The sequence below is a fragment of the Papio anubis genome, chromosome 3 (assembly GCF_008728515.1).
Source record: "Papio anubis isolate 15944 chromosome 3, Panubis1.0, whole genome shotgun sequence".
Lineage (NCBI taxonomy): Eukaryota > Metazoa > Chordata > Mammalia > Primates > Cercopithecidae > Papio > Papio anubis.
The window spans coordinates 178,327,313-178,354,610 of NC_044978.1; the positions used below are offsets into that span (position 1 = coordinate 178,327,313).

The following is a 27,298-nucleotide window of genomic DNA, read 5'->3' on the forward strand; positions in this document are numbered from 1 at the left end:
TGTTCCCATCTGAAATGGCAGAGATTTTAAAATAGAATGTCTCACAAGACTGTGGTGAAGATGATGTAATTCCACATATGTAAATTGCTCGGAATGCCTGGCACCCAGTAGGTGTTTAAGAAACGTGAAGCATTGTTACCTGGTGAATTAACACTTGGTTGACACATGAATGAGTGAACATGTGAGATGCAAATGATTAAACTGAAGAACAGAAATGGAGAAGTATTAATGGTGAACAGCAGAAGCAGAGAGACCCACCCACAGACCGCAGGCTTTGGGAAGATCTGGGTAAACACAATGTCACCAGCAGCAAGATCCTAGTGGCAAACACTGGGAACAGGTAGGAGCACGGCTGGACAGTAGCACAGACAGGCAGCGGAACCTCAGCCTGTCCAGCCCACGGCCCACCTGCCTTGCCCATGTGGAGGGTCGTCCAGGGAAACCAGTCAGATGGCCTCAGGGCACATGGGGGACCCAAGAGACAGCACAGAGTCCCAGCCTCAACACATAACTGGGGGTCCAAGGCCAGCAGCTGCCCCTCCCCATGGCTCCAAGGACAGGCAGGACCCACATGGCACAGGTGTGAAGAGACATAGATAGAAGGCAGGGGGTGCTCAGGGCATGTCATGTTTCCTACCGTTATGCTTTCTTCTGCTGTTATGGAAAAAAGCGCTTTCAGCTGTGTTCTGTTCTAGAAGAGGAAAAAAGAAAACGCTTTCAGCAACAGTTTGGGGTGTGACACATGGGGTAACATTTGGTGTGATTTCCAACCTGCCAAGCCTGGAGCTATAATCAGCCCTAACTGCGGCACAGGTCAGAGCTTGTGAAGGTCTCACTGTCAGGGGGAAGGGCATGTGGGGATAGGATCCCTCCCTCTCTACTGGAGGCTTTGTGAAATCCAAGCACCAGCTTCGCTAACATCCAGAGAAAGTCATGGCAGCTTGCCCTTGTGGAGAAACGCTTGGGGTTGGGGTTGGGAGCTGACTCCAAGCCTGTGACCAAGGTAAGTCGCCTCCACTCTCCCAGCATCTAGCTCCTTCACAAAGGTAGATGCAATCCTGGGCTCTGACTGCACTGCACGTGTTCTTCTCTTACTCAAATGCACTTGATTCTCCAACTCCCTGTGGGTCTATCCGTAATGTTCTCTAATATTCCTCTGCTGAGAAGACACAGGAAACAGAAAAATAAAGTGTGTCATGGTATCCACCTGTCTAACCGCATGGTGACCGAAAAGACCCACTGTGAGAACATGCTTCTTCCTGGGGGTAGAGGCAGAATAGCTTGCCACTGACAGGCAGTCTATAGGGTGGTGATTAGGGCCAGGCCGACTTAATACAGGGCTCCACTGCTCACAGCAGTTGAAACTTGGGCAATGTATTAGCCTCTCTTTGCCTCTGTTTTCTCATCTGTGAAATAGTAATCATATTCAGTTCACAGAATTGCTATGAGGATTAACTTAGGTAATATAGAACCCTGAAGAGTGCCTGGCACTAGGGAGTGCTATAAAATATTACTGCTATTGGTGGCTGTAGGTAGTAGTAGTAACATTAGCAGTAGCAGCAGTAGTAGTAGCAATAGCAGGCCAGGCGCAGTGGCTCACACCTGTAATCCCAGCACTTTGGAAGGCCAAAGCAGGTGGATCACCTGAGGTCAGTTCAAGACCAGCCTGGCCAACGTGGTAAAACCCCATCTCTACTAAAAATCAAAACTTAGCCAGGTGTGGTTGTGGGCACCTGTAATTCCAGCTACTCAGGAGGCTGAGGCAGGAGAATGGCTTGAACCCAGGAGGCGGAGGTTGCAGTGAGCTGAGATCATGTCATTGCACTCCAGCCTGGGTGACAAGAGTGAAACACTGTCTCAAAAATAATAATAATAAAAATTTTAAAAAGCAATAGCAACAGTAGTAACAGTAGTATTATATAGAACCAGACTGGCTGGGTTTGGTGGTTCACACCTGTAATCTCAGCACTTTGGGAGGCCAAGGCAGGTTTATCACCTGAGGTCAGGAGCTCGAGACCAGCCTGGCCAACATGGTGAAACCCCATCTCTACTAAGAATACAAAAGTTAGCCAGGTATGATGGTGGGCGCCTGTAATCCCAGCTACGCAGGAGACTGAGAGGGGAGAATTGCTTGAACCCAGGAGGCGGAGGTTGCAGTGAGCCCAGACTGCACCATTGCACTCCAGCCTGGGTGACAAGAGCAAAACTCTGTCTCAAAAAAAAAAAAAAAAAAAAAAAACCAGACCTTGGGATTTAGAGCTTGCAGCCCAGTGAGCTCAGCAACCCATGTAATTCTCATTATAGACATGACTAAGGCATGTTTCTGTAACCTGAGCTATGCCCCTCCCAAGGTAACAAATCCCCGATCCATGCCCTACAGATGTTATGGCAGCAGCACTAGGAAGCAGTGGGACTTCCCAAATCCACTGTGGGCCAGCAGGGTGACCTCATGGAGGCTTCAAAGAAAATCAAAATAAGTCTTCTTTTCATGGGAGGGAAATGGAACAGTTTTAGAATATGACTGTAAAGAAAAGACACCACTGAGGCATTCATTCACTTTGCCCTTTCTGTTCTTGAGTCACCTCTGCTTTGGAATATGTATGGTGTCTAGGAGTCTCAGGGTCTCTTGAACTGGAGCCTGAGGCTAAGTTCAGAGCCCACATTCCAGTACATTCTGCTGTGTTCCCACAGATACGCAGATAGGAGCCTAAAGTGTGCTATCAAAGATCATCTTCAACTCTTTACAAAGCGTAAATCCTCACCCCAGTAAATGCATGCAGTTACGACATAAACTTCAAGGCTTCAGAAACATGTTTTAGTTCCTGGCACGAAGCCAGAAAACATGGATGAAGTGGGATTCAACACATTGTTACCGAGCACCTACTATGTGCAGGGTTCTCTTTTTGGCACTGGAGACGCAGCTGTGAACAGGGCACACGAGGCCCTGGTTTCATGGAGCTGACATTCTAGTGAGGGAGGGAGGGGGTTCCTAGGGGGTAGAATCAATATCACAGACAGGAACCAAACAAAGTAACAGGCAGGACTATTTCAGCTTGGGGCAGGGGAAGCCACAAGGAAGGTCCTCCTGGAGTGTGCAGGGAGCCAGGCTCTGTCGAACCATAAACCTCCCCCTGCCCAAGCCAGCCCGGCCCAGGAACACACACAGCTGCCCGGGGTTTCAGCTCCTGAAGCTTCCATTTCATTTTATTCCGAGTTTCTGATTTGCTTTCTGATTCTTACCTTATCTTTTCCTTATCATTATCTTACCTTTTCTTTCTAATTGACTTGGTTTCCTGTCTTCTGAAATTGTTGGGATTTCTTTTGGGAAATCTTTTGGGATTTTATCCTTAGTTTCAAAAATCTTTCTTCTCTATTTTTTTAACTTTATACTGAATTATTTCCTGAGACAATTGTCCTTCCCAATAGTTTCATGTCATTTTCTTGTATCTTGTATTTAGCCTCTTTCCTTCTATCTAAATTTGTCTAAGGTTTTTTGTTTTGTTTTGTTTTCCCCTCATTGCAGCAGAAACGCCACAGTGGCATTGCAGCCTCAGGGTAGAAGGAGGCCTCAGGAGGCGGCTGCAGGGTACAATCTGATCCTGTTATGGGACCTGGGGCAGTCACAGCCATGCTATGAGCCGCATCTTCCATGGCCGTGAATAGGGAAGACTTTCTCCAGGGGCTGAAGCCACAATAAAATGGCAAAAGGAAGCAGAGCGTCATGATCTCCTTGAAGTCAGGGACCATATCTCCTGCAGCCTTTACCTGGGGCGTGCAGCACCTGCCAGGACAGGCAGCCAGCCAGTTCATTGCATAAGTGAACCCACCACAGGGGCAGTGAGAGATGGGGAGACTCACAGTAATGGTGCTATGGGCCAGACTGTTTCCCAAAATTTGTATGTTAAAGTCTGAAGTCCCAGTGCCCCAGGATGTGACTGCATTTGGAGACAGGGTCTTTATAGAAGTAATCAGGTAAAGTGAGGTTGCTAGGCTGGGTCATGGTCTTGCATAACTGGTGTCCTTACAGAAGAGGTTAGGACAGACGTGCAGCCACGGAAAGTCTTAGGAAGACACAGGGAGAAGGCAGCCTCCACAAGCCAAGAACAGGTCTCAGAAGGAATCAGCCCTGCAGACACCCTGATCTCCGGCTTCCAGCCTCCCGGACAATACATTTCTGTTGTTTTTAAGTCTAATCTGTGGTACTTTGTTACGGTAGCCCTGGAAAATGAACAGTAATGGTAACTACTGGGTAGGTGCTTACAGTGTGCAGGACACAGGGAAAAGAATTCACATGTATTGATTACCTATCCTTATGAAAACCTTGTGTGAGGCCCAGAGGGGTTAAGTAACTTAGGCAAAGTCACACGAGCATTACTAACGGAGCCCGGTTCATGGCAAGGTGTGTGAGACTCCAGGGCTTGTGCCCTTATCTGCTAGGTGGCATCACTGAAGGAAGGAACTAACAGGTCTTCTGTCTGAAGCGTCCCTGTTTCTAAAACAATCTCTCCTGGCAGTGGCAAGACAGAGATTAAAGTAACAAAGGTAATACCTGTGACGAGCTCTGAAAGGTGAGTTGGGCAGGAAGCTTGAGGCTCTCCCCGTTCCCGAGGTCTCCAGCCTGGAGCGTGGCTGCATAGCTGACAGCAAAGGCATCTCCCACTGTGCAGAGAAAAGCACGTGTGATTCAGTGAGGGCTTAGCCATGCCCCCGGCCGTGCCCCACCACACCCCAGACACATCCTGGCCCCTGGCTTCCCTGGTTCCAAGGGAGGCCACCATGGCAGTGATGCCTGCAGCAAGGAAGCCTTTTGTATTGCACACAGCTAGGTGCGAATTCTCTGAGTGGTAAACTGCGGACAATGAGCTGGGCGGACTCCTGGACTCCCACTCCTGACATTTCCATTCACGAGCGGGGGTGCACTACCTGCAATAGGACTGGCTCTCCTAGCCCTTTCTCACTGTGCAGCGCGCCTCATCCCATAGGTAAGTTTGGGTGGGCCGCACTCAGCCCATCCTGCTCGGGCGAGGCTGTACCAGGACTGGAGGCCTTTGCCCAATGTGGCCAGGTGGGTGACAGAGCCCGTCTAACTCTGCCAGTCACTGTTCTCACCTAAGCTTGTCCTCCAATCTTGACTTTCTCCCTAACAGAGGTTACTTATAACCCTAAAATGCCACAATATGCCTCATTTCTCAATGTATGCAGACCTCAAATATATATATATGCACACACATATATACACATATATACACACACACACACATATGTGTGTATATATATAAGAAAGAAAAGAGGAGGAATGCTCACTTAGCCTAAGGAATCACTGGCATTTTTGTTTTAAAAATCCTCAACATTTTCATTTTTATTTTAAAATTTTTATTTATTTATTTCTGAGACAGGCTCTCTCTATGTTCCCCAGACTAGTCTCGAACTCCCAGGCTCAAGCAATCCTCCTGCCTCGGCCTCCTGCGTAGCTGGGACCTTAGGTGTGGACCATGCCCATCTCATTTTGTTTTCATATATCCTAGAGCTAAGATAATGAACGTAAAGTGATAAAGATAATGGCAGTGGCAGTGACAATGACAATGACAGGGAAGGTAGTCATAGTCAGACCTTCCCCATACAGTGATCTGACCACCCTCCATGCGCTGCACCTGCATTAACCCAGCTGATCTCCACGCACTGCCCCGAGATGGATGGAGAACACGTGATTTTCTGCAACATACAGAAGAAGAAACTGAGACTAAGAGACAGTGACTGGCTTAGGATCACCCAGGTGATGGACAGGGAGCCACCTGACCCTCTGGGTCCCATCATCTTTTCCCCAAACAACACTGGCTCTCATAAAAGAAAAGCATCAAATAATAATGATGATGAGGTCAGAATGTCAATGAACTGGGACCTGACTGGTCATTTGATTTTAGTTATCTACTTATGCTTTGGGGGAAAAAAAAAAAAGTCACCTTGTCCCAAGGTGAAAGTCAATGTTACACTCCTTGGCATAGCGGTGAGTTCACAGAAAAATATGATTTGGACACTGCCCTCAGGGAATGTACAGCCCAGTAGGCAGAGCCAAGCATGGGCATAAATAACAAGAATGGAGCAATAAGAATAAAAATAACACCAACAGTGGCCAGGCGTAGTGGCTCATGCCTGTAATCCTAGCACTTTGGGAGGCCAAGGCAGGTGGATCACCTGAGGTCAGGAGTTCGTGACCAGCCTGGGCAACATAGTGAAACCCTGTCTCTATGAAAAATACAAAAATTAGCTGGGCGTGGTGGCACACGCCTGTAGTCCCAGCTACTCGGGAGGCTGAGGCAGGAGAATCGCTTAAACATAGCAGGCGGAGGTTGCAGTGAGCCGAGATTGTGCCACTGCACTCCAGGCTGGGCGACAAGCATGAAACTCCATCTCAAAAAAAAAAAAGAAAAGAAAAGAAGAAAAAAAACACGAACAAAATACCTCGTAACACCAGGAGCCCAGGAGCACTTTCCATAGCCAGGCTGCGCCACCCTGCTTTAGCTCCCTTACCTTCACAGCGCCTTCCTGGGCAGGTGTTATTAGCATGCCCAGAGGACAGATGGAGAGCCAAGGTTCAGAGACACGCAGTGTGCACGTGCCAGAGCAGAAGTCCATGAATTCACGTGTGGAAAGTGCCTAGAATGGCACGAGGCTCCAAGCAGGAAGCAGGAAGGGGCAGGTAATCTCTGTGGAAGTTTGGAGGCAGACGGGTGACTTTGGGGCAGTGGATTGGGTGGGGCTTTCTAGAGAAGGTGACACCAGGGCCAGGTCCCAAAGAATAGAGATGATTTGTATATTCAGAATTGGGGAGAGGTGCTTTCCTGACCCACACAAGAGCAAGAGTAGATGCTAGGAGATAGGAGAAGAGTAGGAAGCTGGGTCTGGCAGGAGCACGGACCGTGAAAGGTCGGCGGGGAAATTAGAAGAAAGATGTGCAGGACCACAGGCTGGGGAGGGTGTTGGACACCTTCCCTTTACCAGACAGAGTGCCTGGGTGACATTGTCTCCTTGATTCAATCTCTACGACTCCACAATGGACTGACATTCGCATGACCAGAGCACTTCAATAGCTTTCCAGAACCCACACAGCTTCTCAGTCACAAGGCTGGGAGTCACCCAGGTCCATCTGAGGCTGCATCTGTGCTCTGCTCGTGGCCCCATGCTCCATGCTTTGAACACGAATTGAAGAATAGCGGATTCATTTTTATATCATTGAAGGCAGGAAAGCACTGAAGGTTACTTAGCTGGGACGTCTCGTAACAACTTTTATGACATCATTTAAATCAGAGCCAGCAAAAAGGTCACTACGTGTGGGCAAGCTCCAGTAGTAGCTTCTATCAATAATAGTGTGTTACGCAGGATTCTGAGGCCTTATCTAGGCTCAGAGGGAAGGAGCAGCACGTAATCCTAGCAATGTGTGCTGTGAGTACGGAGGCATGGAGTTGGGAAGAGTTCCAGACATGTGAAAAGCACGACGGTTTAATGGTTACCAGGGTGCACAGGGAGCCTGAGCTTGACTGTCAGCCTTGACAGCAGCCAGCCCTATGACCTCGGGCAAGCTTCTCAGCCACTTTAGTCCCAGTCTATTCATCTGTAAATGAGGTCCTATGAAGAATAAAGGATGTCTTTGCCCGCCTAGGGAAACTGAGTTCTGAAGCTATGGTACCAACTGAATCCCAGAATTGGTTTTAAACCTGCTTAATTGACCAATAACAGCCCACCTCAGGAATCGCACCTCTGAAAGCCAACCAGTGAGGGTGGCAGAGTCTACAAATCAACCAAGCAGCAGTGGAGTTACTCCAGTGAACATGTTCGAACACACCTGGACACACCTGGACATACCTGGACAGCTCAGGAACATGCTACTGAGATGGATGTCAACCCACTCCCACTCTGTCCAGCACAACCCAAAACAAACTTTTCATCTTCCTGAGTGATGATTAATTTCGGTGATGTGAGTGACATGTATACTGGGATCCACTGTAAACTCTATTTTTGTGTATGTTTGAAATTTTTCATAATAAAAATTGACTATATATTTTTTAAAAATTTCCACAACTCTTTCCCCAAATCTAACATCTTGTTAAGATAAATGAGAAATTCAGCTTTTTGGTTACAGATATTGAATGTGGTCTCTTTTTATGATACCCTGATAGTAAGATCCATTGTGAGGATTAAGTGAGTGAACACATGTAAGTCTTTAAGAATATGCCTGACCCAGAGCACATTCACCTGGAAGTATCTGTACATATTCTCATTTGTCATCCCTGGCTTCAGACTGCTCTGCTGTTACCTTGCAGAAACTTCTTGCTAAAAGCCTGGAATCCTTCCGAGGTCTTGTTTCCAAAGGACTCCAGAACGGTGAGACCAGCGATGCTGTCCAGCAAGAGAAGCTCCGAGAGGTTGGCTGACGAGGGTGTCTTGGTGTTGTTAACAAGTAGCCATATGTGGGCTGTCTGTGCTTCGCTTGGCCCAGACACCTAGGGCAGGAGGAGAAGGCATGAGGGCAGATTTGCTGACAAATCCAGCTTCCTCAAATGGGGCACGAGCCCAACCTGTGCACATTAGGCATCCAGGAAGAAGGAGGGTGGCACGGCCTCACAGAGGTTCTGGGAATTTATCAGGCTCCGTATGATTTCAAAGACCCCCAGCAGGGTTTTGACCCACACTTGCCAAGCTGTTGCTTGGAGACAGTTTCAAAGAAACCGAGACAGCGAAATCATCCCTGCAGAGAATCTTAGAAGAAAAAAAAGTCCAAGTGCAGAGCTAGTCAGGCTGGGGAGACTGTGACAACCAGCATTACCGAGGAAAGCAAACAGTGGCTCTTTGGTACTTAGTTATTTTAAAGATTCAGCCTCAGCCCCGGGTCTCTGATGGTCATGTGATCTCCAGGAAGGACCTGAGTAGCTCATCTGCCTCTTGGATCATCTCCCACACTCAGGCTCCGCCCAACATGTGTCTCAATGGCTCTACTGCTGGAAGTCATCCAGTGGCCAATGCAGCAGGCTCATCACCTGGGCTCTGCACTCCTGCCCTCCCTTCTCCTCTAATCTTGTCTCCCAGCCCTCCTGCACCACCTTCTCCCCAGCTCTGCTGAAATACATGCAGGAGCTGGAAAAAAGAGAAGGAAGCAACGTGTGTGCTGAGATGAGTGAGTTCTGGAATATAAGTGAAAAAAGCAAGCTTCAGAACTGTGTGTGTAATATACTGCCACCTACATTAATTTAAAAAGTGGGGGAGAAAGAAGGTACACATAGTATGCATGCATGTGCACACACTTATAACTGCATGCACATGGCAGAAAAAGTCACTAGAAGGATATACAAGAAACTACTACTAACACTGGTTGCATCCAGGAAGGCAAACGATGTAGATGAGGGCCTGTGATAAAATGAGGGTGGCACAGGGAAGGCTTAACTCAGCAAGCCTGGGCTGTCCAAACCCTCCACATTCAAGAGAAAGGAATGGCCCTTGACCAGCTCCTGAGAGATAATCTCTAAAGCCTGCGGAATATCCTTGCCTGGGTCCTTTGACCTCACCAGATAGCTGATGCCAGTGATTTGTGGTGGGTGCCTTGGACCCTGCTGTACTGAAATGACCTCTGGAGGGGCTGGAGAACAAACAACTGAGGTCAGTCTCATGTGTGCTCCATGCCTATGTGACTGAGCCTGAGAAAAACCCTGGACCTCAAGGCTCCAGTGAGCTTCCCTGGTTGGCAATATTCTATCTGCATTGTCATACATCATTGCTGGGAGAACTAAGCTCTGTCCACACGACTCATCCACTGAGAGAGGACAGCTAATGCTCATGCCTGGTCTCTCCTGGGCTGTGCGACATTCGCCTTTTTCCTTTCCTGGCTTTAATCTGTACCCTTTCTCTGTAGTGAACTGTAACTGAGCAGAATGGCTCTTCTGAGTTCTGTAAGTCCTTCTAGCAAATCACTGACCCTAAGGCAGGTGCTGGAGACCCCTGACACAAGGATAATATGTAGGATTAGTAACCATCTTGTGGGATTAGGAAGGTTAAAGACCTAAAAAACATTAAACAACTTTGAAAACTGTCAGGTACCCTAGTTATGATTAGAATCTGAAACAAAATATATCACACTTTTTTCCCATTCTAAATGATCACTGTGGATTTTTACTGACAATTATTTAATTGTAACAAAAATAATCTCAGTCCTAGTGTTGCCATATGAGATGTAAGAGACCTTGCTGTTTGTTCACTGCTCACGTGTCCAGACTTGCGTAGGTAAGCCCATGATTTATCAGTTCTTAAACACATGACTCTACTGAAATGATGTGGGCAAAATCCAATTATTTTCTCTTCAAATATAAACCACCAATGGAAACTTACCAGTGCACATTTCTGAAAAATTACTCCATTCTCAGAAGTCTCTTGAACTTCTCTTGAAATGTCCCCATACTACAATAAAACGTAAAAGTTATTAGAAAATGAGAAATATTTCATGCTATACATATATTTAATAAAAGTACAAGATGATGACATTTTTACAGGAGGGTAGAAGGATTACTGCTACTAATCCTTAAGTAATCTTGAAGTCTTATTTTTAAAAGAGCATTAAAGGATTGGAAATTAAAACTTACGGAAAGAAGAACGTGGACATGAGCTTACACCACAGTGTATTCCCGGTCTGGATGCATGTGTGGGACACCTGTTGTCACAGGGACTCACTCAACCAAGATTGACATACCAGCAAGGGAGATGTGGGCAGACGAGTGAAGATATCATTTTACATGTACCGTGTGCTTCCCAGGTGTGGGCTGACAGTACTCCTGTGCACCACGGTGCACTGGAACAAAGGGCAGTGTGTCTGGGGGCAGGGGTAGCCTCTCTGTGAGCTTGATCCCTCATCAACATAGGGAATCCCCCTGCCAAGACTTGGCCTCCTCCAACCCTGCAATGGCTCCTATGAAAAGGTTCCAAAGGAAAGCCAGGGCTCATCCATCAAATACAAGCCTCCTGCTGCCTTTGAACCTTCAGGTTTCCTTTCCCTTTGACTAATAACAAGTATCTATTCATTTCTGCCCTTGCCATGCTCCCTACCCCAGGGCCCTGGCCCCCGCAGTATCCACACCCCTCCTTTAAATGGGACTGGACCCTTACTTCATCAAGGAAGCTCTCCTCGGTTCTCCTTGCTGTGATGGCCACGTCTTTCCCACTGCCTTGTGCACCTGTCACCTGCAGTGGGACAAGCTGTATTCTGGGTCCCAGACTCCAGCAGCTCTCAGTGATATTAATAATCATATGTCTTATTTATTTTTTACTTATTTTTCATTTGTGTAGACATGGGGTCTTGCTATGTTTCCCAGGCTGGTCTTGGACTCCTGGCCTCAAGTGGTCCTCCTGTCTTGGCCTCCCAAGGTGCTGGGATTATAAACGTGAGCCACCACACGGCCTAATAAACTGTCTGTCATTGGCTGAGGGCCAGGCATGGCACCCATCACTTTACATACATGAGTTCTATTACCCCCATTTTATAGATGAGGAAACCAAGGCTCACAAAGGTTAATTCTCTTGCCAAAGGTCACACAGGCAGGAAGCTCGAGACTCTCCCCAGGCCTGTGTGACTCCAAATCTTGTGATCTTTCCACAACATGAATTCCCTCTCCACAGCGTAGAAAATTGTGTAGAAAATTAACAAAAATGCCATTTTCAGAAGAACAGACCGACGATATGCAACGGCATCAGACTGACCCAGGCCTCTGATTCAGTTGAGCTTCCGTCCACCACACCCACTCTAATGCCTTTTTAACGTGCTGGGACCGTAAGAGAATTTGCCAAAGCCCTCAAGCAGGCTTTCTCTTCTTCTGACCTTCATAGAACATCTTGTAAACAATAACTGATAAATACAGCTTGTGAAGCAAATCAACACAGAAAGGACGACTGAGTATGGAGGGTGCTGCCCTGTGAGGTGACGAGTTACCTGTTACGGGAGAGGACTGGAAAGAACAATGAGTATTTGTAGTGGGGTCAGTGGTGGCCCCCAAAGGATATGTCCATGTTCTGATCCCCAGAACCCGTGAACGTGTCCTTCTTTGGAAAAAAGGTCTCTGAAGATGTAATTAAGCTGAGGATCTCAAGAGATCATCCTGGACTACCCAGGTGGGGCTGACATCCAATGACAAGTGTCCTTATAAGTAGCACATAAAGAAGACACAGACACAGAGGAGGCCAAGAGCAGATGGAGGGAGACAGTCAAGTGATGCAGCCACAGCCAAGGAAGGCCTGGAGTCACCAGAAGCTGGAAGAGGGAGGAGGATCCTCCTCTAGAGCCTGCAGAGGGAGCATGGCCCTGCCAGCACCGTAATTCCAAACTTCTAGCCTCCCCAACAGTGAGAAAATACATTCCTGTTGTTTTCAGCCATGCTGTTTGTGGTCATCTGTTACAGCAGCCCCAGGAAATTCACATCACTACTTAGCAGGGAGCCCAAAAAAGGGCTGTTGGCCATTGTAGCTCATTGGCCAAGCTTAATGGTTCTCAATACCACTTGACGTCACTGAACCCACGTGATATAAAACAGAATAGAAAACAATAGCAAGAGCATGGAGTAGTGGTTAGAGAAGAGGCTTCGAATCTTGGTTCTGCCACTTCCACCTGTGGGACATAGAATTGGTTTCTTAATCTCTCTAATCCTCAATTTCCCATCTGTAAAAGGAGAATAAAAATACTACTGTTTAAGAAACTCATAACGAGGCTCAAGTGAGATTATGCATAGAAAGTGCTAAACCCAGTGCCCGGCCCGTAGTAAATGCTTGTGAAATGCTCACTGCTATTATGGGCACCGTCATCTTTAATAGCTGGAGTCACTTGGTCTGGCTGAAGCACAATCCAATCCCTGCTTTGGAAACACCAGACGAGGCAGCCTAATGCTTGACTCAAACCTCCTCTCCATCTAAATACTGTATGTCGTGTAGCAGAAATAGCACCTTGGAAAAATAAATGGATTCACTCCCCAGTGATAACTATATTTAGTTATCAGTATAAAGAGGAGGAACAGCGTTTTTTAAGCAACAAAAGCCTGTGCCATTTTATACACAGTCCAAAATTGGTTTCTTTCCAACTTCTGGTATTCACGTTAAAGTACTGAACTTACTACTTACCAGGCGGTGTGTTATAGGAGACTCTCTTTTAAATAAGTTCTTCTTAGGCCAGGAAGGTATAAAAGCAAATAAGGAATGAGCCCATGGCCCACTAGAGGCTGCAGAGGTTGAGAGTGGGATAAAGACTTCCATTTTCTTGTCCAATTTCATTCCAAGTGGTGCTCCCACTGCAAAACAGCAATGTGCACATCTTATATAATGCCGAAAGACAGTAAGGCATAGAGCTTAACCTCTAGAGGCAGACTACAGGGTACATGGAAGGCACCTGAAAAATGTTTGCTGGGTAAGTAAGTTAATGAATGAATGGTATCATCTGTTTGCCAGGAAAATGAGACATGCTCGTTGGGAAGCTACAGAGCTTACACACAGTATTTTTCAAAGCTTGGTCTCCTTACCTGGGTTGTGCAGCCCCACCTAGGAATCAGAACTGCTGGGCAAGAATGGTGCCTGGGGTGATTCTTACACACATGACATGAGACAGCCCTGGGCTCGAGTCCTGGCTCTGCCCCTCCAGCTATGAGTCCTTGGGCATAACCTCTAACCTCTCTATACCTCGGTTTGCTGAATTCTAAGGCAAACAGTATAGGTATTACCTTACTAGGTCCTTCTAAGTACCCGCCTACTGCAGAGTAAGCCCTCAGTGAACACTACCAACCACCATCCTAAAGAGGTTGTGTGCATGGCCAGACACAAATGCCTGCTGAGCCCTCCAGTAGCAAATGACTCCCAGGCCAGGCGCGGCGGCTCACGCCTGTAATCCTAGCACTTTGGGAGGCCAAGGCGGGCAGATCATGAGGTCAAGAGATCAAGACCATCCTGGTCAACATGGTGAAACCCCATCTCTGCTAATAAATACAAAAAATTAGCCTGGTGTGGTGGCATGTGCCTGTAGTCCCAGCTATTCGGGAGGGTGAGGTAGGGGAATCACTTGAACCCGGGAGGCGGAGGTTGCAGTGAGCTGAGATCGCGCCACTGCACTCCAGCCTGGTGATAGAGCAAGACTCCATCTCAAAAGAAAAACACAGTAAAATAAATAAAATAAAATAAAATAAAGAAATTACTCCCTTAGATTTTTCTCTGTGTCAATACATTTGGAAAGTTCATGGGCATTCATAAAGCACAGGAATGTCACTTGAAGGGTCCTGGCTGGGCGGTCAGGGTCCCTCTTGAGTGGATGCAGCCCAGATGCCGATCAGCTGTGGGACCTTGCACAGGTCAGCTGAGTTCTCTGGGCCTCAGTTCCCCTCACCTGGGAGTGTGGCTAAGATACTAATCAGACAGGGCTGTTGTCTGAGCAGCCAATCAAATGCCACACTGCACGTGAAAGTGCTTAGATGTATCCAATGCTTCAAGTCAGCAATTTTAGTTTTGAAATGGCCTGGATGGTGGCATTGTGCCTTCTTCAACATTTGTCTTCTATTCAAATACACACTAATTTGATGGAAAATAAGATGTACTTTTCAGTCTTTCTTACCCAGCACATTGATGGTAAAGACTACAAGTGCTCTTGAAACTTTCTATAGAATTTCAAAATATATGCAGAAAAAAAAACTAGAATTTGATAAAAAAAAAAAAAAAAAAAAAAGATGTGGAGCTGGGTCCTAGATCAAATTACAGTATTTTTTTTCCTTCCTTGGGTTGTATCTGGGGGTGATTCAGTTCCTCAGGTTGGGATGGGATAAGGGTTCCTGCCGCATCAAGCATCGGGGGACTGATGGCCCTCACCATGGAAACAAGCCAGTGCTCCACCGGGTCAGCAGCTGATTCAGAGCATCAGGAATGTCTGAGTAGAGCGTATGGGTGCAAGTGAGACCAGACATCCATCTCCGGACCCCAGCACAGCACCTTGGGCTAGGGCACAAATGCTTGTGCAGCAAGCAGGCAGAACATAAATTCTTAAGGCCACACCTTACCCTTAAGCGCTCCATTTCTGGTCCACCCGTTTACGCTTCTCTGGCTCTCCTGGTCCCCTGCTTTAATGAAGACTCTAAGGTGATCCCTCCCTTCAGAGAGGACCCCTCCTCTATTCAGCAAGAATCCTGCTCAGTCTACAGAGGCAAGTGGGGCCCACCCGAATCCCAGCCCATCCCATTCCCCAGGACACTAGAGTTAGGCACAGAACCCAGAAAACCCTACACATTGGCCCTAGGGATAGTTTCAGGGACAGGCCGGGGACCCACGCTGAGCCCAGGGGTCTGCACTGAAACTGTCACAGCCACTGGGAAAAGTCTACACTGCAGGTGCCAGATATCAGACTCAGGAGCCGGGGACTGCCCACCGCATCTTTCCCACCACAGGGTAAGGATGTACCTGCCTGCGAAGGATGCTCGCCAGAGGAAAGCAGGGCGGCTGAGAGGGAAGGAGAAAGGCAGAGCCGTAGGAGCAATGAGAACCTTGTGCTCCCGGGTCCAGCAGTGCCAGGGCCTGCATGTTTCAGTTACAGATGCCAATCAATTCCTCTTGATGAAATGAGTGTCAGTTGAATTTCGACCACTGAGTGTGGCAAGCTGAATAAAGGTCCGCAAAGATAGCCAGGTCCTAACCCCATGAGGCTGTGAATGTTATCTTAGGGTCACAGAGACTTTGCAGATGTGATTTGATTAAGGGCCTTGAAATGGGGAGATTGCCTGGATTATCCTGGTGGGCCCTAAATGTCATCACAGATGTCCTTATAAGAGGGAGCCAGAGATTTGACAGACAGAAGAGAAGCAGGCCAAGTAACTATTGAGGCACGATGCCATGCTGCTGGCTTCTGAAATGCAGGAAGGCAGTAGCCCTAATCCATCCCTAAGGAACGCAGGCAATGTGGCCGTAGATGCTGGAAAAGAAGAAGAAATGGGCTCTCTTCTGGAACCTCTAGAGGGACCAGACACCCTGACTTTGCCCAGTGAAACTGATGTTGGACTTCTGACTTCTAGAACTGTAAGGGAATAAATGTGTGTGGTTGAAGCCACTAAGTTGTGAACATTTGTTAGGGAAGCCACAGAAAACTGATACACCCAGTTAATTCACACATTCTGTGTTTCATTCACCAGATGCCTTCAAGGGATATCAAAAAGGGCCTACCTCACTCCAGGTTCCACTGTGCACTAACACTTCGGCCAGCTCTGAGGTGCAGGCACACTGCCCTAGTTCTGTAAGGTCAGGGAATGATCTACCTGTCCAAAGTAGAGAGGTGCTGGAAGGATCAGCAGAGTGTGAGGGAGCTGGAGGAAGGAGGGCTTCAGGCTTCTGGTTTTTCATGCTCAAAACAGGAGAACATCAACCAGAAGCAAAACTCACCTGCAGTCTTAAAGTGACAGCATTCTACTTTGGGCCAAACCATACAGGGCAAGTCCTAAAAAGTTCAAAAGATACAGAGTCAACATGGAACACATACTTGTGAGAAGTGGTGACAAATAATCTTTGTAAATGGCTCACATGGAGAGGACCTGCATTTTTTTGTTTGTTTGTTTAAAGACAGAATCTCACTCTGCCGCCCAGGCTGGAGTGCACTGGCGTGATCTCAGCTCACTGCAGGCTCCGCCTACTGGGTTCACGCCATTCTCCTGCCTCAGCCTCCCGAGTAGCTGGGACTACAGGAACCCGTCACCACGCCCGGCTAATTGTTTTGCATTTTTAGTAGAGACGGGGTTTCACCGTGTTAGCCAGGATGGTCTCGATCTCCTGACCTCGTGATTCACCCACCTCGGCCTCCCAAAGGGCTGGGATTACAGGTGTGAGCCACCGTGCCTGGCCAAGGACCTGCACTTTTATCTGGAAGTGTGAAGTAAACTTTTCTAAGTCAGCCATCCCCGCCAGCTTCTGAGTAGGGAATTCTCTTCCCTTTCCCAGGGAGAGAATCAGTGCCCTCATGAATGCATTTCTGGGAGCTGTCAAGGGAGGACGCACCATGTGGTTAAAACGTCTTATCATCAGACAGACCTGGGTTCAAACCTCAGCCCTGCCCTCCATCAACTCTGTGACCCTGAGTAAGCCAAGAGCCTCCAAATTCCCAAGATCCGGCAAGTTTCCACAGTGTCAGATAACACACTAGATGGGAAGTGGAGAGAACTGGACTCCAGCTGGAACCATTTATTCTCTGTGTGCCCTTGGCTAAGTCTCAGCCTCTCTGAGCCTCAGATCCCTCTTCTGAAAAGTGACCTCAAAGCGTCCCCTGAGTCTGCTCAGCCTCGTTGGTGATGAAAATTGGTCTAAACTGAACCTGGCCAAACCCTTCCAATTTATCTTTGTCAATCACTGGGCTCTAGAAAGACTCAGACCTCTCTACTGAATAATAATAAAAGCTCTCCCAGATGGAACCTTCTCCATGTACCAGTGCTTACACTATGTGCACTGAGTGAACTGCACAAGTAGTCCCTATAGTAACCCATGAAGCATTATCCTCATTTTACAGCACCACCCCCAGTCTACGGTAACAAGATAACACTCCAGGGCCTGGCACGCAAGCAGCCTGGCCCGGCACGTGTGCTCACCGGCACCTGCTCGCAATGGCTGGTTTCTGTGTAACGGAAGGAGAAAGGATGTGTATGCGAGCTGAGCCGCATGCTCAGGACTGGCTTTGGGGGCCAGTTCCGATGACTAGTCCATGTGGCTACTGTTCACTTGGCTCTCACGTGGGCCAGACGCCACGGAAAGCATGAGATGGGACGGGATCGATGGGACACTATTGTGGCCACCGTCTGTGTGTTTCAGGCCCAGTCCTTACAGACCTCCAGGACATTAGCTAGGGCAGTTCTGCTGGTGTGACGTAAGCCCAGCTGGACTGGAGGCTGCTTTTCCCCCAAAAGTGTGGAGGAGGCTCACCCACAGAGACGGAGACTCGTGGAGGGACATAGAAGAAATAATGGAAATTGCAGAGACAGAGGCAGAGACAGGCAAGAGGTGAGGGAAGAGGGAAAACGGGTGCAGCTTGATCCAGCCAGGCTTCTACCAAACCCACCCCAGCATTCCCCATTGATGGAGCCAAACATTGGGCTTCAGTTTGTTCCCATGGAGCTTATGTTATGTTATGGGCAGCATAAATAATTCTATTTAAAATAGTAAATTACGGTACAAACACTCTATGGAGTACCAGGCAGCTATTAAAAAGAATAAAGCAGCATGATTGAGAATTCCACTTCTGGGCATATACGCAAAATAACTGAAAGCAGGATCTTGTAGAGATATTTGCACATCTGTGTTCACAGCAGCATTATTCACAATAGCCAAAAGTGGAAGCAAGCCAAACGTCCATCGATGGATGAATGGATAAGCTAAATGTGGTCTATTCATAAAATGGAATATGCAGCCTTGGAAAGGACAACATAGGGAGACCCCATCTCTAGTCCAGATTTCTCCCCTCAAATCCAGACGTGAACGCCTAAGAGACATGTGGAACTCACAGCAGTGATTTCCAACCCGAGGCTGCTGCACATTAGCCAGTGGCATCTCCTTTCTGCTATTTGCTCAGGCCCAAATCCTTGGATTTGTCCTTGATTCTTCTCTTTCTCTCTCTCAACCCAGAACCAATCCCAGTAAACCCCACTGGCTCGACCTTGAAAAAACATCCACAGTCCAGCAACCTCTCAGTAGCCCACCATTATCTCCCCAGTTTAGCTCCCCTCCATGGCCCCCGGGCCTCCCGCCTGCCTGCTCGCCACTTTCCTGCTCACCCCTCTGCCTGCCATCTGTTCTCACCCCTGCCACGGGGGTGCTTGGAAAGGAAACATGAGACGGGGTCACTTTCTTGCTCAAAGCCCATCCACAGCGTCTCATCTTACTCAGAACAACCGTCGGAGTCCTGGCCAGAAACACGGCCTTGCCCGTCCCTCACTCCATTCGGGGATCTGCTCAGCTGTCACCTCCTTGAAGCACCTTTCCTGCCTGTCCATATCACAAGTGCTGCTCATCTCTCAGACCACTCTGCCTGCTGTGTGCATCTCTATAGCCTCCAACCACTGGTGGACACACCACAGAGTAACATAATTGCTGCCTTTTTCCAGCTCCAAGAATGCAGGCTCCTTAAGAGCAGGGGCAGGTCTTGGTCTGCCTTGCCCTGTTGTATCTCAAGCATTTAGGACACAGCCTGGCACCTAGAAGGCCCTCAACAGCCATTGTGAATGAATGGCCCAGAGGCCTGGTCTCTACTCCCCCTCCACTGCCTCCTCCCCTTTCAGTCAACTTCCAGTAGAACAGTCTGCATTGATGAAAATGGTCTAGAATCTGAGCTGTCCAATATGGTAGCCACTAGCCAGATGGGGGCCACTGACATGTGAAATGTTTAAGTTTAGTCATACATGGCGACTGTAGTGGACAGTGTCCTTTTAGACCATCTGGGAAATGGTTGTAATTTCCTCTTAGTTCTCTCTCTGTAAGAAGGGATGATAAATTAGCACAAAAATCTTGTGTTCAGGTTTACAAAGCACTTTCTTGTAGAGCCTAGACACTGACAGCAAGTGCTTTGGGATAGGCAAGTCTGGGTGGGCATATTCACCTCACCTGGAATCACTGAGGCCTCAGTTTCCTCATCTGTACTATGGGGATATTATACCTTCTTCATAAGGAATTTTAAAAGATTAAGGCCGGGCACGGTGGCTCACACCTGTAATCCCAGCACTTTGGGAGGCCGAGGAGGGCAAATCATGAGGTCAGATCGAGACCACCCTGGCTAACACGGTGAAACCCCATCTCTACTAAAAATACAAAAAATTAGCTGGGTGTGGTGGCGGATGCCTGTAGTCCACTGCACTCCAGCCTGGGCAACAGAGCGAGACTCTGTCTCAAAAAAAATAAATAAATAAATGTAAAGCTTTAGCATAGTACCCAGCACAGAGTAAATACACAGCAAATATACAATTGTTATTATTGCTATTATTACTACATATTACTATGTATTGCAATTCAGTAAGTCCTTACTTAACATCATTGATAGGTTCATAGAAACTGTGACTTTAAGCCAAATGGCATACTGTATAGCAAAACCAAATTTACCATAGGCTAGTTAATACAGACAAGAGCTGTTCCTATAGCATACAGCGCTTCTTTTGCTTAAAGTCAAAGTATCCAAGAACCTATTGATGTCCCGTGAGGAGTTACTGCATATCATCATAACTATTATTATCACTGCTCTTGTTACTCTTCTTATCATCACCATCATCATCATTTCTGATAATGCCAAGAAGTAACTATAAAATCGCCACTTTGCAGATGAGGAATGTGAGTCTCAGAGCTGGGCTGAGCACCAACTTCAGAATGGAGACTCAGGCACGTTGAGTGCTATATCCCCAGGAGCCGCACAGAAGCATCAAGAGTACCCAATAAATATTTATAAATTGACACATGAAATATCCAAGTGTCCACAGCTAGTAAATAGTAGAGCTGAGGTCAGAACTCATGTTTCTAGACTCTTAGCCCCGGTTCCAAACCCTCAGTCACTGCCTCACCACTTCCTGCCAACCTCAGTTACTTCACTTGCATTCACTCATTCAACAAATACTTTTGATCACCTACTATGTGCTATTTTGAAAATGAGGATACGTCGCCAAAGGAGACATCAAATGCTCTATTCTCAAAACACTATTTAGGAAAATTACCAGCAAAATCATAGTATACTATATATAATTCAAACAAAACAGTAACATACCTTAAATAGTATATTAGAAGGTGATAAGAACAGTGGAGCAAAATAAAGAAGGAAAGAGGGACAGAGAGTAATGCTATTTCAAATGGGGTGATGTTGAAAGGCCTTACTGGGGTGACAGAGGGGCTGTCAGGGTATCGGGGGAGGAGCATTCACTTAGGCAGAGGAAAGACACGTGCAAGGGCCCTGAGGTGAGAACACACCCAGGGTGTTCAAGGAACACAAGGAGGTCCGGGTGCCTGAGCAGGGCAAGTGAGTGATTTCTGCTCTGGGGACAATGGGAAACCACCGTGAGCTACTCTGTGATGAGTGGCATAATAGTCATTTTAAATGGGACACTCTGGCTGCTCTGTTGAGAACAGAGAAGTACTCAAGGGGAGATGCAAGGAGGTCAGTCAGGCGGCTCCACAATAATCCCAGAGAGACGGTGGCAATTCAGATGAAGATGGTGTTTGTAAAGAGAGTGAAAACTGTGTTGATTGTGGGTGTGTTCCATGCGATGTGCTGACTAAATGTGGGGCTTGGGGAGAGGGAGGAGGCTAGGAGGGTGCCAAGGCCTTCGGGCTCAGGAAGAAGAAAGACAGAGGAACCACTGGCAGGAGGGGAGCCTAGGGGCAGGATTTAGGTTCTGCCTTGGTGCATCAGTTGTGGAGTGCCCATGAGTCTCCACGAACCATGGCAGGTAGGCCTGCAGATCCATGGTGGAGCTCAGAGAAGGTCTTGGCTGGACATGGAAATTCAGAAGCTGCCAGTGGATAGATAGATCACCAAGGATGTGAGTGTTGACAGAGGGAAGAAGAGAACCCAGCACTGAGCCCTGGGGTGCTCCGGCCATTAAAGATCAAGTGAAGCACAGACACCCTCAAGATCTCCATCTTTCCTGACCAAGCTCTCAGGAAGTTTTGTTTTGTTGTTGTTGTTGTTTGAGAGAGGGTCTTGTTCTGCCATCCAGGCTGGAGTGCAGTAGTGAGATCATAGCTCACTGCATCCTCAAACTCCTGGTTTCAAGTCATTTTCCTGCCTCAGCCTCCTGAGAACCTGGGAATACACAGGCATGTGCTATCACACCCAGCTAATAAAATATATATATGTTTTTGTAGAGGTGAGGGTCTCACTATGTTTCCCAGGCTGCTTTTGAACTCCTGACCTCAAGCTATCCTCCTGACTTAGCCTCCCAAAGTGTTGGGATTACAGGCGTGAGTTTATTTGACTAATAGTTCCCTTAACTTGGAATTCCAAGGCTGCAATTTTGAAAGCTATAGTAATCACACAGTGTAACAGATAATGTTACATCGTATCTGGCTGATTTTTTGTTGTTCTTTTCTACAAATTTGGGACACACCCAATCCACTGAACTTGGCATCACAACCAACCTAAATTACTGTTGTGTGGTGCTTCAAGTAAAATAACAAAATGATACTATTAGCATAATGAAATGGTGAAAATGATGAAAGGATCTCATTCTGAAATAGACACTTATCTTTCAAAGGGGCTGGGTGGTTTCTTTCATCTGAATTCTTGGGACATCAGATAAGGCTTGCTACCGAGCAGTGATTTCTCAGACTTGTTGGTCTTGGGACTCCTTTATAGATTTGCCAATTATTGAAGGCTCCAAAAAACTTTTGTTTGTGCTGATTATATTCATCAACATGTACTCTCTTTAAATTAGAGGTGAAAATATTTTAAAGTGTCTATTAATTCATTTTAAACAAGAATAACAATGCCATTTCACATTAACATAAACAGCATATTTTTTGAAAACTAAATAAACTAAAACTTTTATTTTCTAAAATAAAAAAAGTGAGAAGAATTACTTTTTTTTTTTTTTAACATTTTTGCAAACCTCATCTATGTCTGAGTTAATGGAAAGAGCTGGATTCTCAAATCTGCTTGTACATTAAATCTGCTGCAACATCACACTTCCTGTCACCTTGGAAAACTCCATCGCACAATTGTGAGAAAATGAGTAGACAAAGTAATATCTCAGCATTACTGTGAAAATAGCTCTGACTCCATGGACCCCTATAATGGTTCAGTGACCCGAGGGAGTCCCTGGGCCCCACTTTAAGAACCACTGCGGAATAAAATGCATTCCCAGTGGGTATCAAATGATGAAATTAAAAAAGGTAAAATCCCCGCCCACAGTAACTCACAATCCAGCAAAGGAAACAGACAAGCAGCCAAAACGATGTGGTAAATGTTCTCACCAAGAGATGTCCCAGCATCAGGGGGCTAGAGACTTGGAATATGACAAGCCCCTCCTACATGCGGGCCACACCCACGATGATTCCTCCACCTGGGATGTCCTCTCCCGACTCTTTCCCTGGCTAAACCTGCCCATCCTTCAAGTCTCAACTGACCTCCCAGACTAAATGATCTCCTTCCTCCACCCTCTCTCATGGCTCCCCATCCTCCTCCTTACAGCAATCACAGTGTGCAATTAGGCATTGGTCTCCCAGCCCCCTGCACACAGCATGGGACTTAGCAAAGGTGCAATAAATATATATATAGATATAGATATTGAATGAATGGATGGATAGACGGCATCAAATAATTACATGAAGGCATCAAATAATTACAATAGGAAGAACTAACCTGTGCCTTAGGGAACTGTGCTCCGGAAACAGCCCTTACACCACTGCTCAGAAGAGAAAGCAGAGACCTGAGGGCTGTGACTTGCCCCAGGCCCCAGAAGAGGGAGTGGCCGAGGCAGGGACACACATGGCTGGAGCTCTTTCCTGTACAGTGTGCAGAAGCGCTGTCCAAGACAGGCCCAGAGAGATGGAGGAAGGCTGGTCCCATGGACAGCTGGGATGGGTGTGGGCAGGGCCAGGGCCCAGGGGATGTGCTCAAGATGCCAAGGGCACCTGAACACAGGTGCTCATTCCCAGATTCCTGCAAAGGCAGGGGCGACCCTTAAGTGTGAGGTGCTCTAGACCTACCATGGTCCTAGATGGCTTCAGGCCCTTCCCAGTAGGCACCATCCCTCCCTTCCGGCAGGGACCACCCTCAACACCACTGTGGCTGACAGAGACCAGTGTGCGCCAGGATCTTCTGACTCTGGCATCCCAGAAGGAAGAGCTTGTGCAAAGCAGGTGAGGCCAGGCGCACGGGCTCTGAACTCGGGGGCCAGGGAGAAAGCACAGGACGGGCCTGGGGATTCGACTCCCTGAGCCTTGGTTTTGTCACCTGCAAAACTGGCCAGATACTCCCACCTCACAGGGCAGATGAAAGAACCCAGGGAACATGTTCTGTCATTAGACTTTTGAAAGCTCAGGACACTGACATGGCATTTCTCCAGTGAAAATCTAAAGACAGAAAGGGAGCAGGGTCTCTTTTAAGACTAAACCTCTGGAAGTGTCGCAAGTGTCCTGGGGTAGAGAACACAGCAGGACAGGACCCACCACCCTGGGAGAGAGGTGGGAGGACCTCAGGGCAGCATCAATGGCCAGACCACTGGCCAGGGCAGTCCTGGGAATAGGAGTCTGGGTGTGCTGCCAGGGACAATAAGGTGGGGGAGGGAAGAGTGCCAGCATGGGACAGGAGTGGTGTGATGTCTACCAGGACAGACCACCCCAGAGGTCTGGGGGAAAATGGATGCAAGAAGTGGGAAAACCATCACCAAGGGCTAGAGGTGAAGTGGTGGGACCTGAAGCCAGGGGGTGGCAGTGGGGAGGGAGGAGGGGCAGACATCCGAGCTGATCTGGAGGAAAAGGCACTAGGACTGGTGACCAACTTTGTGGGGGGAAGTCAAGTCTAGGGTGACAGCCAGGGATCCACGCCTTTCGAGTTTAGGACCACAGAAGGAGGGCCAGGGTGAAGTAGGAAGTGGCTAAATCCATCAGCCAGGAGAGTTCAGTCACCTAAGAGTCCAGCCAAGAGTTCCCACTTTCAACAACCGCTGCAATCTCCCAGTGCTGGCCTCTGCAAGGCGCTCTGCATGTGTGAGCTCAGCTAACCCACTTCCACCCTCTGGGGTGGACGCCGCCACGGCCCTGTTTCAACGATCAGGAAACTGGGGCACAGGAGTGACCTGCCCTAAGTCAAAGTTCGTAAAATGGAGAACAGGATTCGAACCCGGGTCGCTGGTGAAGTCCAAGCCCGCAGGTGCCACACCCCGAGGAAGGTCTCCAGTTTCCCTCGAAGCTTTCTGGCCATGAGCGGGATACACCTAAGGGCCGCGAGGCACCCTGTTCAGATCCCGTCCTCCCTCATTCTTTGAGAAATACTAAGGGTCCTCCCTGCCACCGCCGGTGTAGACGAAGTCAAACCACTAGAGTCAGACCGGAGCCTGGGGGCGGGCCCTCCTTACCTGCGTGCTGCTCTCGGGCGCCACCCCGCTCCGCCCGGGAGGAGTCCTCAGGCCAGGCCCAGACCCGGGAGCCACCTGGGGATGCCGGGGTGGCTGCGCGCCGAGGGGGCGCCAGCGGGGACTTGAGCTGGCGCCGAGACAGCCTCGGTCCCCCAGCGCCAGGGCTACCGCCAGGAGGCCCCCGGCCAGCACCCACGTGGCGCGCCCCCGGGAGCCCGAGGGGCCCATCGCCTGCCGGGACCCGCTACCTCAAAGCGGCGGGTGCCGCCGACTTGCCGGAGCTTCCGGACCCCAGGACCGCCCCGCCGCCGAGCATGCTCAGTGCGAGCCGCCGCCGAAAGTTTTCTGGAACAAACACTCGCATCTGGAGCTCGGCCGGCCGGGAGGTGCCGGACGGGCGTGGGAGGGGAAGAGCAAGCTGGCGCGGCCCGGGCGCCCGGCGGCCTGGCCTGGGTTTGCTTCCGCCCAAACCAAATCAGAGCGGGTCACTCCCCTGCTCCTCAAGGTTACCAGGGCCCCAAGGGCCCCTCCGCTACCACCTACCCGGGTTTGTAAGCCTCTGCTCAGACGCACTTCTCCTGGGAACCGTTTCCTGACACACGGATGTGAATCCGGAGTTTCCTCATCCCCGTTTAGAAAACCGAGAAGCACTTGGAGCTCGGGGCCGCGAGTTCTGGAGCACCCAGAGGGTTCAGGACAGCTCGGGGAGGAGGGGGTGGCGGGGAGAGAAGGAAAAGGACCCTCACTTCCGGTTGCGTTCAGTGCAGCCCAGCTGAGCACCCCACTGCCCGAGCCTGCTATGGCTCAGCCCTGGGCCTGCCCGGGTGCCCCTCGCATTCCCAGTGGGAAACAGGCCAGCCGCTGGGCCACCTCTCTGGAGACCTAGAAAGAGGGCAGCTGGTGTCTGAAGTCGCAGCCCTGAGCAAGCTCTCCCTGAACTCTCCGTGGGGACAGGGGTTTGCTTTGCCAAGGGAGGGAGGAGGAGGAGGAGAAAGACACAAAAAAGGGGAACAGGTGGAGCCTTTTGTCTGCTTCCTCATCCCTGCGTAGGTCCTGAGTCACAGCTGACACCTGTTGACGGGAGAGGGCTCCACTCCAGCCATCCTTCCTCCAGGGCAGCCTGTTAGGCTGTCTAAAGTCTCAGGCCAGTGAGCCTGGCCCCTGGCAGCCTATCTCCCCATAACCCAGACCATCCAAGGACAGGCCTTTCCTGAGCTAACATGGACAAGGCCATGGGGTTTGAGAAGCTGAGAATTTATAAGCCAAGTTCCCCACACCAGGGGGTACGTGGCAGCTGTCAGGCATGAGACAAGGCCACAGGCTAATTGCCAAGCCTGTTGCTGGACCATTGGTATTATTTGACAGTCGGTAATTTAAAGGTTAATTTAATAGTCAACTTTATCATAAAGTAAAATGCAAATAACCCTACATTTAAAACATCTTATTACTATTTTTTATAGAGTCAGGGTCTCACCTGTTGCCAAGACTGGTCTTAAACTCCTGGGCTCAGACAATCCTCCACTTCAGCCTCCCAAAGTGCTGGGATTACAGGTGTGAGCAACCACACCCGGCCCAAACACCGCATTTTAAAAACTAAAGCCTAAGCATTCATGGAAATAACGCAGCCGTGCGAAAAACCGGGGAACAGCATCAGTTACTGCTCATAAGGCCCCCAGGAACTTGGAGACGCTTCTAAGGAAATATATAAGAAGCTCCCCATAGCGGAGAGTTTGTCCTGAAGCCAGACAGACACAGGTGTAAATGGGACAATAATTCTGTCCCACTCCTTAATTGCAAGACCTTAAATGAGTCACCTCTCCTCTCTAGCCGTCAGTTTCTTCATTTATAAAAAGGATGAAGAATTTGGGTAACAGTTCTCATCTTGCCACGAGGAAATGATGAAACAAATTAGAAACAAGCTGGACATCCAGGCTGAAAGGGCATCCTCTGCTGAAACAGATCCACATGGTGTCCCCTAGCCCGCCTCACACAGGTAATTAAGCTCCACAGGGTAAGAGTGTGTGTGTGTCTGTGTGTGCCTTTGCATGCAAGTGTGCAGTCATGCACATGCATGTGTACTTTACCCAGGCACCCGGACAAAAGCAAACATCTAGTAGCTACCCCATAAATGTTTGTTTAAAGCAAACACAGAGTGATGAACTAGTCTAATTGTTTACCCCTCTACACAACTATGAGATATTCACTACCCTGGACACTGCCTG

At 48.5% G+C, this 27,298-nt stretch overlaps 1 protein-coding gene across 2 annotated transcripts in view; it reads right to left on the minus strand.

Moving 5' to 3' along the window:
• Positions 1-25,707, minus strand: part of EVC2 (EvC ciliary complex subunit 2) — a 143,792-nt gene extending 118,085 nt beyond the window's left edge. The window contains exons 1-7 of one of the 2 annotated variants that reach the window (XM_017958562.3): positions 25,077-25,364; positions 16,426-16,480; positions 13,144-13,310; positions 10,375-10,443; positions 8,312-8,498; positions 4,550-4,659; positions 638-691 (exon numbers count right to left, since the gene is read on the minus strand). In XM_017958562.3, coding sequence (XP_017814051.2) covers positions 638-691; positions 4,550-4,659; positions 8,312-8,498; positions 10,375-10,443; positions 13,144-13,310; positions 16,426-16,480; positions 25,077-25,304 — 870 coding nt within the window. In that variant the 5' untranslated portion in view covers positions 25,305-25,364. Of the gene's footprint in view, positions 1-637; positions 692-4,549; positions 4,660-8,311; positions 8,499-10,374; positions 10,444-13,143; positions 13,311-16,425; positions 16,481-25,076; positions 25,365-25,619 lie in introns of those variants that run through there. The other variant, XM_009206511.4, reaches the window with a different exon arrangement.
• Between the last annotated feature and the right edge of the window lie 1,591 nt (positions 25,708-27,298).